General features: G+C 36.8%; 2 protein-coding genes and 1 pseudogene across 3 annotated transcripts; 2 read left to right on the top strand and 1 right to left on the bottom strand.

Annotated features, from left to right (window-relative positions):
- Positions 1-1,517: 1,517 nt before the first annotated feature.
- Positions 1,518-2,336, bottom strand: LOC120163951 (histidine-containing phosphotransfer protein 1-like). The gene is made up of 4 exons (XM_039173746.1): positions 2,249-2,336; positions 1,906-1,977; positions 1,763-1,835; positions 1,518-1,685 (listed from the first exon to the last, which is right to left on the bottom strand). The coding sequence occupies exons 1-4, from the start codon at positions 2,323-2,325 to the stop codon at positions 1,641-1,643; spliced, it is 267 nt and encodes an 88-aa protein (XP_039029677.1). The 5' UTR covers positions 2,326-2,336; the 3' UTR covers positions 1,518-1,640.
- Positions 2,337-3,841: 1,505 nt separating this feature from the next.
- Positions 3,842-5,504, top strand: LOC120163946 (annotated as a pseudogene).
- A 4,204-nt stretch (positions 5,505-9,708) lies between these two features.
- Positions 9,709-14,914, top strand: LOC120163966 (phytochrome A-like). 2 transcript variants are annotated; one of them, XM_039173759.1, is made up of 5 exons: positions 9,709-10,011; positions 11,071-13,117; positions 13,218-14,034; positions 14,139-14,429; positions 14,625-14,914. In XM_039173759.1, exons 2-5 carry the CDS (start codon positions 11,077-11,079, stop codon positions 14,839-14,841), a joined length of 3,366 nt encoding a protein of 1,121 aa, XP_039029690.1. In that variant the 5' UTR covers positions 9,709-10,011; positions 11,071-11,076; the 3' UTR covers positions 14,842-14,914. The 2 variants fall into 2 exon arrangements, with proteins under 2 accessions (XP_039029690.1, XP_039029689.1); XM_039173758.1 differs by having other exon boundaries at positions 11,065-13,117.
- Positions 14,915-15,234: the final 320 nt, after the last annotated feature.

Here is a 15,234-nt window from a genome sequence, read left to right as displayed (position 1 = left end):
ATTTACACGAGTATCGAATCATGCTCCCCGGTTCTTCAACATAAATGTAATGAATCATGCCTTTCATGTTTCAATTTCCGAGTGGTTGAATATCTTACAACTATTACACCAAGGAAATGCATGAACAATGCATGCCTAAGCCCTTCCTTTGGATCCCTCTGTCCTTTCTATTAGTTAAAATTTGAGCATGCTCGTACCGATACATGGTTTTCTTATTTGAACTCGTCTACAACGCAGGTATCATTCCGGCAACCGAATTTCTACCTGTAAATCTGAATCAACCACGAAAAACATTGCAGAACATGGTCGGTGACTCGGTTGGGTGCCGATTCCTATAAAATACTATGAAAAGATGAAAAGAAAACCATTTGATATTCTGTCATTACAGCATGTATTTTGGCTTTACTTGCAAGATTACCAGCAAACTAATCAAAGTGTGTGGGGGGGGGGGCATTCCACTCATGTGAAAAAGAACAGTTTGACCTGATAAAATAATTATGTTCAATGAATGTGATGGAGAGATGAGTACCGAAGGGTGATTATAAACACATTTTTGGACTTTTTTGATAGAAATCACCCCAACAAAGTGGGGTTTCCACTCCATTTTCAATGGCTAAAATGCAACAGTAACCACTAATTTATAATCATATATACTGTATGCAACACTGAATGGTCGGTGATAATGTTTATTTGGCCAATGCATTTGTTTCTTTCCTTTGAAGATCTCCATCCACATACATACATACAATATTATCATTTTTTCTGACATTTTTCAGAGTTGGTGTAAAAAAGGAACAGTTTAGCAGGTATTTGTTGATAAGAATAGTTGTTTCAACAAACTCATGAGGAATCTGTGCTCTTCAGTTGTAGGGGGGACTAATCAAATTGATTTTGATAATTAATAATTAGCAAACTGCTGGGGAAATTTTCATTATTTTTCTTCTTTGTCTGAAGTGAAGGTTATATTGATGAAAGTTCATAAAATTTAACTCCACATACTGCAAAATTTCACTTCATGTTTTGCTAAAATGATCCTAGACATGTATGAACCCTTGTTAGAGAGGATTAAACTTTAATGGTTACCGTTGGATTAGTACAAACATGAAAGAGGTTACTTAGACATTAATTTTTGGCTTCGGAGACATGCCGAAATGAAACAAAAGAAGTCCAGATTTGCTGTAAATGTTGCTCATTTTTAATGGAAAATGATTGCAAACTAGTTTGATGTCACCCTTTTCAGATCCCTATTAAAGCCTCTGCAATGCTAACATCTTTGATGTAATAGAATTTAAGGTCTCAAAACTCGATCTTCGTTTCATTCGTTCGTATGTTGTTCTTAAACAGATACATAATTGTTTTGATCATGAAATCAAAAAATTAAAACCAGAAAAAGCACTTTGGAGGAAACAGATGGAAGGCTTTTATTCACATTCTTTGTCATTGTTCATACACTGGAGATATGATACAAGCTTAAGTTCGAAAATAGATAGAGCCCTTCAATAGGGTATGTACCCTACTAAAACTGCAATAATCGAAAAACAACAAAGATAAAGAAAATAAAATTTTCTACAACGCCAAAATATCATATTTGGTCCCATGTTCTTTCTCTGCAGATTTATATGTCTCTTCGAAGACGACTATTACATAGGAATCGAACCTGCAGCAGACAAGATCTGTCGTTCAAGCTGCAGAAAATAAAATGGGAAATCAATCCATGGAGTTAACAAAGGATTAAAACACGTTTGGATAGAAAGAAAATTACCTGGAACATATATTCAAGCTTGGTTTTCTCAAGAGAATACTCATGCCTCAGTTGTTGCAGACATTTAATACACCTACATAAGACCATCAAAACTCGAAACTTTTCAATGAAATGTAATAATCTAAGGCATACAATAAACTCACCCTTCGACATTCTGCTCCTCACAGTAGTGGCGGAACGCAATGCAGGCTTTCTGAACTCTCTTAGCACCAATGCTGTCAATTTGAGAACATTTTACCATGAAAGTACACGTGAAGAAAAAATTGCATGTAAAATTGATGTAATTCATAAGCTTCTTCCATGTGGTGGAACCCCTATCTTACAATAGGTGAAAATTGATGACTACAGAATGTAGTTTTTTTTAACCATAGGTTGGTACAAATTTGGCTTTAACCATTGTAAAAGTTGTTTACCAAACAATATAATGATCTCATCTGAAGCTAAAATTAGTAACTGAAGTTAAAAGATTGAGAGAGAAAAAATTACCTGGAGCTACTACCTTTGAACTGGTGAACATGAGCATCAACACTTTCGAAATCGACGATTGGCTGCTCTCTATACATGAAGATCAGAAAGAAACAATGAAACCACAGTAAGAAATTGAGAAAATACATGAAAATTGTAAAGCAAAACCCTCACAGAGAATTTGTCAGTCCATCGAGAAGCTTTTCAGAATCTTCAAAGAAAAGGGTCACCACTTCAACCACAAAATCTGGGTTGTTCTCATCTTGAATTGTCTTGAAGTTGACTGATTCAGGCACTGCAAAGAAAGCTATTCTTTGCGCGACTCGATCCGATAGGCGCTGTTCTTGGCTTGATGATGACAGTCATGGTGGTCTGGTTTAGTTGGAGAAGGAAACAAAAATGGAAGGGAAGACCTAATAATGTGATCCCGAGACCATTTCTTTTCCATCACAGAAATTAGTTCTTTTCATATATGACAAAGTTCTTACTGATCGTCTTAATAAAGACAACATATTTGACCTGGTCTTTTACAAGAAATCATATTGACTTTAACAACATTTTATACATCAAGACAAGTTCCATGTCTTGCATGTTTGATTTTTGATGTTTTCTGCCTTGTCATCTTGTCTTTCTTCCTTATTTTCCACTTCCTTTGAGCAAACCATTGGCCTTTCTGTCAACATAATATTACAATTTACAAGTTCCCCCAAGTCAAAACATACACCGTGAGAAATGATCAACTGGCCAAATATAAATACTTTAACTGTATATTTTCCAAGTACTTATTTTTTTAATTAAAAAAAGAGATACTTGTCCATTATATCCTATGAGAATACAATTTTTTGTTGATCAAATAATATGGGTATGAGTAGGAGTGTGAATGAATCGAGTTTGAACAAATAAAATTATATTTGTATTCATATTTATTTGTTTATTTTTGAAAATGTTCATATTTGTACGTTCAGTGTTTGCGAACATGTTCGTTTGCTTAGCGTTTGAAAACACCTTCGTTTACCTTTCATTTAATGTTTGTAAAAAAAAAATGATGAAATTACACAACTAGCCTTTAAGTTCCTTAGTGGATTTCATAGTTTGAACTCCAAACTTCACCTTATGTTCAATGTAACCCTTACTATCACCAATATTAAAATGTAAAAAAGTAAAAGAAAAAGGAGAACCGAATAAATGAGCTAATAAACGAGTCAATATATGAACTTATAAACGAGTCAATAAATAAGTATGTTCATGAATATAAACGAATCGAACATACCTCTGTGCGTGCTTGTTCATTTATTAAATGAACACAAAAATTTTGTTAGTACTCGTCTATATAACTTAATGAACGAATATTATACAAACGTCGGGATATTTAACCTTGGTTTAAGATGAGGCCAAAAGTTACCTTTAAGCTATATTTTGTCAAATTGTTGGGATTTCTTTATTTCAACCTCTACCTAAAACTCACATGCACAGTTAGACTGATTCCAAGTTCTCCATTGCCGCCCTTTACAAGCAGCCAAAACCGGCCAAAGTATCCAATAAAAGCTTGATGATGAAGTTATTGTTCTGATCAATTCAAGTGAAAAGAATGAAATCTCCTTCCATTTCTCTTCAATGTCCTCGTCTCAGTTCACTTTGTTTGCATTAGTATCAATCTTAACCTCTTTTGAGATCAATATGTCACCTTCATATTGCCTAAAGCTCTCAAATGAACCCCTGGTGAATGCCTCCTGTCCACTCAACTTTGACATCCTCAAGAAATTTGTTAATAGAGACCCTGCATGTTCCACACAGTGTTGAAACATCATGGAAGGGATCGATTTGGTCCGGTCCGAGTATCTCCAGACGAGTGAGTACTTCGTTCCCCCTCCCAACACTTCCGAGGCGTGCCGGGAGTCCTACCGGGTTCTTTTAGGTGAGTTTGTAACCGATTTCGATATCGAAACTTCTTGCGGATATAAGGCGGAATGGATTTCCGAAACCTGCATGAATGTAACATCTAGAGCACAGTTTGAGAGCGTAATTCCTAGTGCAATATTGTACCAATTGAGATATTACTGTACTCAGTCTCTGGATGATAGTTTTACATGTGGATCGTGTACTAGAAAGTTGCTCATAGTTGGGGAAGTTTTCCTCGAAGGCATCAATGACGATGCTGTACGGAATATCTCGTCTTGTTCGGGGTACCCTAATATGTATACGGCTGCATTTGTTAACCATTTTGGTCCTACTGATAGAGCAACCGCTCAGTGTTTGTTTTCCATAGCATCTAAACAAGAGAGATCGAGGCCAAGCCGTGGTCACTACCGAAGTGAAATTCCAGGGGTGACGGCTGGTTCTGTCGTTGGTGTACTTGGGGCTTTTTCTGCTGTTCTGCTCCTTATGATGAGAAGATGTCGAAAAAATGTAGAAGCGAAGAATGATTCGGATACAGATGAGACTAGTTTGGTTTTCGGATTCGGACTGTGTAGTAGAAGTACAAGTCTTAAAAAGTTCAAAATTAAGGAGATAAAGAATGCTACAAAGAATTTCTCCAGAGAGAACATTATTGGAATGGGAAGATATGGGAATGTTTACAGAGGGATACAACCGGACGGATCCGAAGTTTCGATTAAAAGGTTGAAGAATTGTTGGTCGTCGGAGATGCAAACTTTGTACATGAAGTAGAAGTCATTGCAAGTGTAAGACATGTCAATCTTGTTGGATTGAGAGGCTTCTGCACTGCAACGGTGCCACTGGAAGGGCATCAAAGGCTCATCGTTTGCGATTTGTTGTGTAACGGAAGCCTCTACGACCATTTTTCGGATTGGGGAAGAAGAAACTTAGCTGGCCTATTCGTCTGAAGATTGCCCTCGGTACAGCTAGAGTCTTAGCTTATTGGCACCATGGGGTTCACCTTGCCATCATTCTCAGAGATATCAAAGCTAGTAATATACTTCTGGATGAGACATTCGAGCCGAAAGTCACGGATTTCGGCTTGGCAAAGATCAAGTCCGAGGGAACGACGCATTTAAGCACGACGGTAGCAGGAACTCTAGGCTATGTTGCTCCGGAATATGCCTTGTACGGCAAATTAACCGAGCTTGTGGAACAAGGGAGGGCATTAGACGTCGTCGAGCAAGACATGCCGGAGATAGGATCACCGGAAGTGATGGAGCAATATGTTTTAGTTGCTGTTCTTTGCTGTCATTCTATATAAGACATTCGGCCAACAATGGACCAGATTGTGAAGATTTTGGAAACTGGTTTTCAAGCTCGTTCCAGTTATAAAAATTAAAATAATTTCCATACATACATCGACTATTTTTTCAACATAATATTGTAATTAAAATAATATCTGTCAAATTGTTGAGAGTAGGACTCCGGGTGTTCCAGCAAATTGGACGCCTTAATGGTTTTTCATACTATACAAGTTCAATTTAATCGTGAAAACATTGATAGAAAACCGTAAACATAGATTGCGGTGCTGTTGTTCAGGTTAGTAAATGACAATGCCGTTTTGACATCAGGCTAAAACATTGAACTGCTGCATCGTACCACATGGGAGATTTTGTTTAGCAGATTTTAATGAGTCGTATATATGAAGTTTAAACATTCAATTTACACCAATCGCTAAGGATATCAGCAAGTGGACCATGCTCGGGTCATAGTTCTTGTACCACTTCTACTCTACCTTTTCTGCAGTCGATGGTTTCTTGTGGCTCGCCCTTCACGCATGCTTACAGGGAAGGTAACCACGAGCGAGGGAAGAACGGACATAATATTTTATTTTAAGAGACGAACTTAAAAAATTAAGGGGACGAAAGTGTTATCCTTTTTTTTTTTGTTATTTTGTGGTGTTATCCTATAAATGGGAGCCACTCCTTTGTTTTATCGCTTGTCACCCTGCGTTTGTACATACCATTGGTATTAATAGGTCATGACGGGAGTGGGACATGACAAGGCTAGAATCCAAACATAAATCAAATAATCGAATTGAACTCAATTGAAATGTTTCTAGATGAATTATTAGACAATTTTAAAATAATAATTTAAATATAATATAGCATAAAAAATAATACGAATTTAACCAAGATATAAATTATAAATATATCTAAATCTATATAACACAAAGTATTAATAGGATTAATGTCATATTTAATATTTAATATTTTATATGAATATATAATAATCTCCTAGACCCGACTTAGACATTACGCCTAAATTTTGGAGATCACACTGATAAGAATCCATAAAACATAATCCTTTCAAGAAATATCAATAGTTATTGAAGTAGATGGTAAAATATATAAACAACAGCTAATAAAATCATGAATAAATAATAGTAAAACTCCATAATTTATAAAGTAATGCATGCTAAAATTATAGTAAAAGTTCTAAAATAATATCTCAAGACTTTAAATACAAAATATATCATAATCCGATAAAAAAAATTTAAAATATAATGAAAATTTGGTAATAATTATATTGTGTCGATTGAAAAATGTCGTTAGTCGATCCTCTAAATACCAAAATAATCTTATCGAACAAGAAAATCTAGAAAAAAAAAAGACTAACAGGGTGAGCTATAGACCTCAATGAATCCTCCAAGTACAAGTCAAACAACATATTATACACTATTCACTGTACATGACACATTCATATATCAAATATAACATGCATGCAATCCAATAAATTGTCTCGTTTACATCTCCATATGATTACTCGATCATTAGACACTATCATCCCACAAGGATGCACCCGCATGTAATTTAATTATTGGACTTTACCTTTCGATAAGGATGCACCAACCTATTATTCGGTCATTAGAATTTACCATCCGATAAGAATACATCAACTTATATTATTTGGTAATTGCAATACAACATACATGATGAATGTCATTTCAATATACATTGGTAAATTATACATATTCATATTACGATTACGATAACAACAAATAAAGAATAAATGCAAACATCTGTATTTTTTTACACATGTTTACATATAACATACATAACTACGTACATAATTTATAATTACACATTTGAGCAATTCAATAAAATAATAATTAATTAATGAATGGGAGATCAATGTTCAAAATAAGTTATTTGTAAGTTATGCTGAGAAAAATAAAAAGCTTGTATTCCATATTGGTTAGATAGGTATGAGAGGTGCTTATATACATGAGTGCAAAGTAAGACTGTCTTACACATAGGTACTGGGGTTTAAATTGGTGTAAATCCGAATCTGACGGGGTTAAGAGTGCACTAACACGATGTGGATGATGGACTTATTGGCTCAAGGTGCTTACACTACCTGTTTTGCAGTTGACGGCCTATTGGGGCATTTCATTCATGTATGTTGTTGGCTACTTTGTCAATTGGCGCACCTTGGTTCTAATATCAAAATAAAAATAGCCGTAATCTCAAAATAAAATTAAATAAAGAATAGTATAGGGAGAGTAAGGATCGATCCACAGGGATTAGGAGACTGATGAATTTCTCGCTCTTGATTCCGATTTAGGCGTGATATAAAGGACAATAAAAGGGGGTTTGATGAGAAATTGAAGTGTTTAAAGATGAAAACAATTAAATAAATAAAAGAAAGTAAAAATGAAATTAAAGACGGAGATTCAATATGATTAAATAAGCCTTGGGTTAAAGCTTATGCCTCTATTCAAATCGATCATTGAATAGGATTTTACCTTCGGGCTCACGCCGGTTACAGTCTATAGGGTCCAACCTCTATAACTTGTTCTTATCTCAAATGAACCGATAATCTAAAATCAATTTTTTAGATCTCAACTCTTTTTTGAATTAATTGCAACAATCGCTTTCTAATTCAATGTTTTTAAGTTCTGAAAAATCCAACTCGGATTCTATCGTGTCAATTGAGAATCTAATCCGATTTCAGTTTCCCTTAGCAGACCGCTGCTAAGTGTGTTCATAGGAAGTCGAATGTGCCATAGGCCGATCCTTCCTCCCAACTATTAATCGAAACTGAAATTCAATTTCAACATGCACTTTTTGAAATGAAATTACTTTAATTGTAAAAGGATGGTCGATTTCCGATCCTTGATTTCTGAAAAATTGAAAACGTAACCCTTGAGGGTATGATGTGCTTTTCGATTCTCACGACTTAGAATCGAGTCATTGCTTTAGCTTTCGGCTATGAAAAACTAGTTGTTGGGCCTGATGGTATCAATACTATGTCTATGATATCGATACTACTATATAAAATAATATCGGTACCATTTTTACATTCTGAAATTTGAGCAATGCTGGTAGTATCGATACTACCCAGTGAGTATCGATACTTCTCTTACATTTGATATCGATACCATATGAACAATATCGATATTTCTTGTCCAAAAAATCATTTTGTGCTCAAATCTACTTTTAAGGACTTCGAATTATTTTTAAAAACTTTGAGAACTTTGAATAAATTCAATTTAAGTCCAAAAACATTTTGCCATAAATTGTTATATCAAAATATATTTCAACATAAAATAGTACCCAAAATTTAAGGGTAAAGTATACAAATGGTCCCCGATTATAGGGTATTATTTTTTTAAGTCTCTCGACTATTAAAAGTTACAAAATTATCCTCCGACCATAGAATGTTACTTTGTTGAGTCTCGCGTCTATTAAATTACAAAATGGTAAGCTAACTATTCATTATGTTCCAAACTCACCCTTTTCTGTTAAAAAATGGATGATATTTTGAGTTGAACGTTAACCTGTTGACTGTGATATGATAAAATTTAATCTCAATTTCAAACAACATCATATCCCAGACATCATGTTAACGTCTAGCTTAAACAATCGCTAATTTTTTTAATAGAAAAAGATGAGTTTAGAACATAATTAATAGTCAAATAACTATTTTATAGCTTTTAATAGTTAAGGGATTTAATAAAGCAAAATATTATATCCGGGGACCATTTATGTACTTTATCCAAATTTTGAATATGGGCTTATGGTGAGATTGGAATCAATGCCATGGAGCTTTCTTCGTTAAAAGGAAAGGGAATGGAGCCGACATAAATGATGGCGTTGAAGATGACAACCGCAAAGAGTATCGTCCATCTTCCACGTTGGAGAACGGATAAAGGGATAGGGTTAGGAGAAAAGTGGGAACTACCCATTGATGATGGACCCACCCAACAATTCCTATCTCTTCATTGGAATCTGGTATGCCCCCGAAATCTTTCTATTCCCATGTGACCACTAACCCTTGTTTTTTGTTCTTATTTTCATCAGATGCAAATAAAAATGAATGGAGATTGATCTTGATTGACATTATCAAACTTAGTTTAATATAAAGTTTTTGTTTTTAATCGGAAAGTAAATCTCTTTTTATTGAATAAGAAGACAGAAGCTTGTGCCCAGGACAATACTTCAATAAATAAACAGATATAGAAAGCCAATCATAACTTAACTGCCACTGTTATCCTTGATTGGGAAACCCATTCTTCTTTTTTTATTATTATAAAACCGAAATCTTGCAATGCGACCATGGGGAATACTTTATTATAGCATTATTTTATGTTATCATGGTGGTCCCTGCTAGCTGGTGATGGTAAAGTGCTGCTAGTCTTTCAAGGCGGTTGTCGAGTTTTTTTATTATTCTTTTTTTGGGGTTTTGTTCTTATATTTCGATTGGTGATGGATTCTGGGTTTGCTGCACGAGTTTGGGATTCTTATTTCCAACTTCTTCTTCGAACTGGTTCTTCAACTCATCGTCACAGTCACAGATAACAGCTGCCCTTTGCATTTCCTCTGCTGTTTATCGACCAAAAGGTTAGTTATTTTAGCTAAATTGAAGTGCTACTTTTTCAGCTTTCAAGCTTAATAGCTATTGGGATAAGAGATTTAAATTATAGTTACCATCGTATTTTTGGTTGCATCGGTATTATTGCTGTCATTACGAATATTATGATTGTAAAATAACAGTTTCGGTCTATACCTTCACCATTAATTTGATAACTGACCACAATTTAAAATTCAGATGGGATGATTGTTTTACAATGGCTAGTTTGTTCTCTTTACCATTTCTTTACCATGTCTGATGAGTTATTGAATTTTGAACTATGGATCATAGAAACTGAAAGTCTGGAACTTTGAGTAATTTGGTCTCTTCATAAAGCTGTAGTTATTGATGGAAAGGACATGATTTTTATGTCTAGAAACCAAAATCCTTCATTGACTCTCTAAATTTAATCATATCCTACCTTTTTCTCAAAGAATGGAAAAAAGAAATCATTGTTCCCCGAATTTCTTTCTCTAATGCTATAGGAAAATCTGGGTTGTTTACAGGTTTAGATTTCAACATTCTCAACCTTTATGGTCTCAGCTTGTGGGACGTATGCAGGATTTTATGTTAGAGGGTGAACTTTTAAAATTGTAGGAGGGATGAACTTATAAAATTTTAGGAGGGCGAAAACAAATTATCAATAGAAATATAAAGAAAAAATCTAAAATATATGATAATTAGAAATTTTTATGGACGACAACCCCAGCCACCCTCGGTCCATCCCTGTCCGCTTTCTTGACCCTTTTGAAAGAATCTGAAAAATGAATAGACAGCAAATACAGAAACTAAAAATTAATAGATAGTGAAGGGAAACTAGCAAAAACATCAACTAAATAGAGTGTAAGTTTTCTTATCTCAAATTGTTTGCTTAATAGATAGTGAAGGGAAACTAGCAAAAACATCAACTAAATAGAGTGTAAGTTTTCTTATCTCAAATTGTTTGCAAACCATGTCGATACTTGTTTTTTGCTTCCATAGTATAGATTTCTTTTCTCGTAGTTGTTATTCATAGAGATGTCCTTTCTCTGCTTTATAACGAGTATCAGGAGAAAATGTCTTTGTCGAGGCAAAGCCACTCATCTAACAACTCTGGGAGATCAAGGCACAATGCTCGAGTTATCGCTCAAACCACTGTAGATGCAAAACTCCATGCAGAATTTGAGGAGTCCAGTAGCTCCTTCGACTATTCGAGTTCAGTGCGTGTAAGTGGAGACCGGCAACCAAGGTCAGACAAGGTTACCACAGCATATCTCCATAATATACAGAAAGGCAAGTTTATCCAACCCTTTGGGTGCTTGCTAGCCTTAGATGAGAAAACTTACAAGGTCATAGCATATAGTGAGAATGCCCCTGAAATGTTGACCATGGTTAGTCATGCAGTCCCGAGTGTTGGGGACTACCCGGTTCTCGGCATTGGAACTGACATAAAAACTATTTTTACTGCTCCAAGTTCCTCTGCATTGCTGAAGGCCCTAGGAATTGGGGAGGTTTCTCTTTTGAATCCGATCTTGGTCCATTGCAAGACTTCCGGGAAGCCCTTTTATGCAATAGTCCATAGGGTAACAGGGAGCTTAATCATTGATTTTGAACCTGTGAAGCCCTATGAAGTCCCCATGACTGCAGCGGGAGCCTTGCAGTCGTACAAGCTAGCAGCAAAGGCAATTACTCGCTTGCAGTCTCTTCATAGTGGGAGCATGGAGAGGCTCTGCGATACGATGGTGCAGGAGGTTTTCGAGCTCACTGGTTATGACAGGGTGATGGCCTATAAATTCCATGATGATGACCATGGGGAAGTAGTTTCTGAGATAACAAAGCCTGGCCTAGAGCCATATTTAGGTTTGCATTATCCAGCCACTGACATCCCTCAGGCTGCTAGATTTTTGTTTATGAAGAATAAAGTTCGTATGATTGTCGATTGTCGAGCGAAACATGTAAAAGTATATCAAGATGATGAGCTTCCTTTTGACCTAACGTTTTGTGGTTCAACCCTGAGGGCTCCTCACAGCTGCCATTTACAGTACATGGAGAACATGAATTCCATTGCTTCTCTGGTTATGGCTGTCATCACCAATGATGGAGATGAAGAGGGTGATAACACTGATTCCTCACAACAAAAGCGAAAAAGATTGTGGGGTTTGGTAGTATGCCATAACACTACTCCTAGGTTTGTTCCATTCCCTCTCAGGTATGCCTGTGAGTTTCTTGCTCAAGTATTTGGCATCCATGTCAATAAGGAGTTAGAGTTGGAAAGTCAAATGATGGAGAAGAATATCCTTCGTACGCAGACCCTTTTGTGTGATATGCTAATGCGTGATGCACCCGTGGGTATCGTATCACAGAGTCCAAATATAATGGATTTGGTGAAATGTGATGGGGCTGCCTTATTATACAAGGACAAGGTATGGAAACTAGGATTAGCTCCAAGCGATTCCCAACTGTATGAGATAGCATCGTGGCTTTCCGAGTATCATATGGATTCCACGGGTCTGAGTACCGATAGCTTGAATGATGCTGGGTTCCCGGGGGCTTTGAGACTTGGCGATGTAGTTTGTGGGATGGCAGCGGTGAGGATAACCACAAAGGACATGCTTTTCTGGTTCCGGTCTCATACTGCTGCTGAAATTAGATGGGGTGGTGCAAAGCATGAACTTGGTGAGAAAGATGATGACAGGAAGATGCACCCAAGGTCATCGTTCAAGGCTTTCCTTGAAGTTGTCAAGACTAGGAGTTTGCCATGGAAGGACTATGAAATGGATGCAATCCATTCTTTGCAGCTTATTCTACGGAACGCGTTCAAAGATGTGGAGATGACGGATACAAACACTAATGTCATATACTCGAAGCTCACTGACCTCAAAATAGATGGGATGCAAGAGCTGGAGGCAGTGACAAGTGAGATGGTTCGTTTAATCGAAACAGCTACCGTGCCAATTTTGGCAGTCGATGTTGATGGCTTAGTTAATGGTTGGAATATGAAAATCGCCGAATTGACTGGTCTTTCAGTTGATAAGGCAATTGGAAGGCATTTACTCACACTTCTTGAAGATTCATCAGTTGAAATAGTCAAGAAAATGTTGTCCTTGGCATTGCAGGGTATGTAATATTCTCTATCTTTTTTTTCTTTTATCTTTCCTGTTACCATTTATTTCACTGTTAGATCATCAACAATTTTGTGGCAATTACTCCTTATCAGGCAAGGAAGAAAAAAACATCCAATTTGAGATCAAAACTTATGGGTTGAAGTCCAATGCTGGTCCAATTAGTTTGGTTGTCAATGCTTGTGCGAACCGGGATCTCCATGAAAATGTTGTGGGGGTTTGTTTTGTGGCACAAGATATAACTGGTCAGAAAATTGTCATGGACAAATTTACCCGGATCGAAGGTGATTACAAAGCAATTGTGCAAAATCCAAATCCACTGATTCCACCAATTTTTGGTATGGATGAATTTGGCTGGTGCTCTGAGTGGAATCCAGCAATGACTAAGTTAACTGGGTGGAACCGAGATCAAGTAATAGATAAAATGCTGCTGGGGGAGGTTTTCGGGACACACAACGCGTGCTGCTGTCTCAAGAACAATGAATCTTATGTCAATCTTGGTGTTGTACTTAATAATGCTGTGACTGGTAATGAGTCCGAAAAAGTTCCTTTCGGGTTCTTTGCTCGTAACGGGAAGCATGTGGAATGCTTGTTATGTGTGAATAAGAAATTGGACAGTGAGGGTGCTGTCACTGGTGTCTTTTGTTTCTTGCAGCTTGCTAGCCATGAGCTGCAACAAGCACTTCATGTGCAGCGATTAACGGAGCAAACTGCCGTGAAGAGATTGAAAACATTGGCTTATCTGAAAAAGCAGATCCATAATCCCCTCTCTGGTATTGTTTTTTCTAGTAAAATGATGGAGGGCACGGAGCTGGGACCGGAACAAAAACGCCTTCTGCAGACTAGTACCCTGTGCCAGAACCAGCTCAGGAAGATACTCGACGATTCGGACCTGCATACCATCATCGACGGGTATGATCATACCCTGCAAAAGGATGACGTTACTTCTCTTTTTGTTCTCTGCATTAAACAGATCACATGAACCTGTTAACTTCTTCTCTCTAATTTTTTAACAGTTACGTGGATCTCGAAATGATGGAATTCACCCTGCATGAGGTATTGATGGCTTCCATCTGTCAAGTGATGGTAAAGTGTGACGGGAAACGCATCCGAATAGTCAATGATACGGCGGAAGACATCATGTCCGAGACCTTATATGGAGATAGTGTCAGACTTCAACAGGTCGTAGCCGACTTCTTGTTGATATCGGTTAATTTTACACCACAAGGAGGCCAGCTTCTTGTTGTAGCTAACTTGACCAAAGATCAACTAGGACAATCTGTTCACCTTGCACATTTAGAGCTCAGGTACTGATTTGTTTTCTTTAACATGCATTCGTAGTTTCATACTGATAATGTTCCTGCACAACAATTGAATTAATCGATCCGTAGTATGCATACGGAACTGGTATATATATTCCTTAGTATTATGAACAAATGAACTTCACCTGAATATGAAGTCAAGCCGAAAGTAAAAGGCATTCGGTATGTATTTTGGTTCAGGATAACGCACGCAGGTAGTGGAGTACCTGAAGCGCTGCTGAACCAAATGTTCGGAAGCGATGAAGATGCATCAGAGGAGGGTATCAGTTTGCTGATCAGCCGAAATTTGGTAAAACTCATGAATGGAGATATCCAGTATTTAAGGGAAGCCGGCAGGTCGACGTTCATCGTGACGGTTGACCTTGCGGCAGCGAAAGGTCCGGATTCGAGAACCTAACTGATTTAATTGGAGGTGATTTGACAATGTTGTACAGTTAAGGGGAACTTTAGAAGTTCGGCAATGCATTTTGCCAAAGCTTGTGGCTTTTATTTGTTGCATGAGTTGCACTTGTTGACTGCTGCAAAGCGAACTGGTACTTGGAAATTGTAACATGTAATTGTTTCAGTGATATGTTCTTCCGTTTTCTGAAGGAAAATGTGCACAACTTTAGCTTCTTTAAGGAATTAACAGTTGTGGGAGAGTTTTGTTCCCTGTTTAGGAGTATAATCCGACTCGATCCAGAATAATCAATCCACGTGAATAAAAAGATATTGTAAATCAACGTTTAATTTAAGTTTCAAGACGTCTAATACTGTAACACTCTAATTTAGGGGTTATGTTTCTTATAGA

Source organism: Hibiscus syriacus, unplaced genomic scaffold (genome assembly GCF_006381635.1).
Source record: "Hibiscus syriacus cultivar Baekdansim isolate YM2019G1 unplaced genomic scaffold, ASM638163v2 tig00111503_pilon, whole genome shotgun sequence".
NCBI classification, from domain to species: Eukaryota; Viridiplantae; Streptophyta; class Magnoliopsida; order Malvales; family Malvaceae; genus Hibiscus; species Hibiscus syriacus.
Note: the sequence above shows the minus strand (reverse complement) of the source record. Positions and strands in the feature narration are given on the sequence as shown.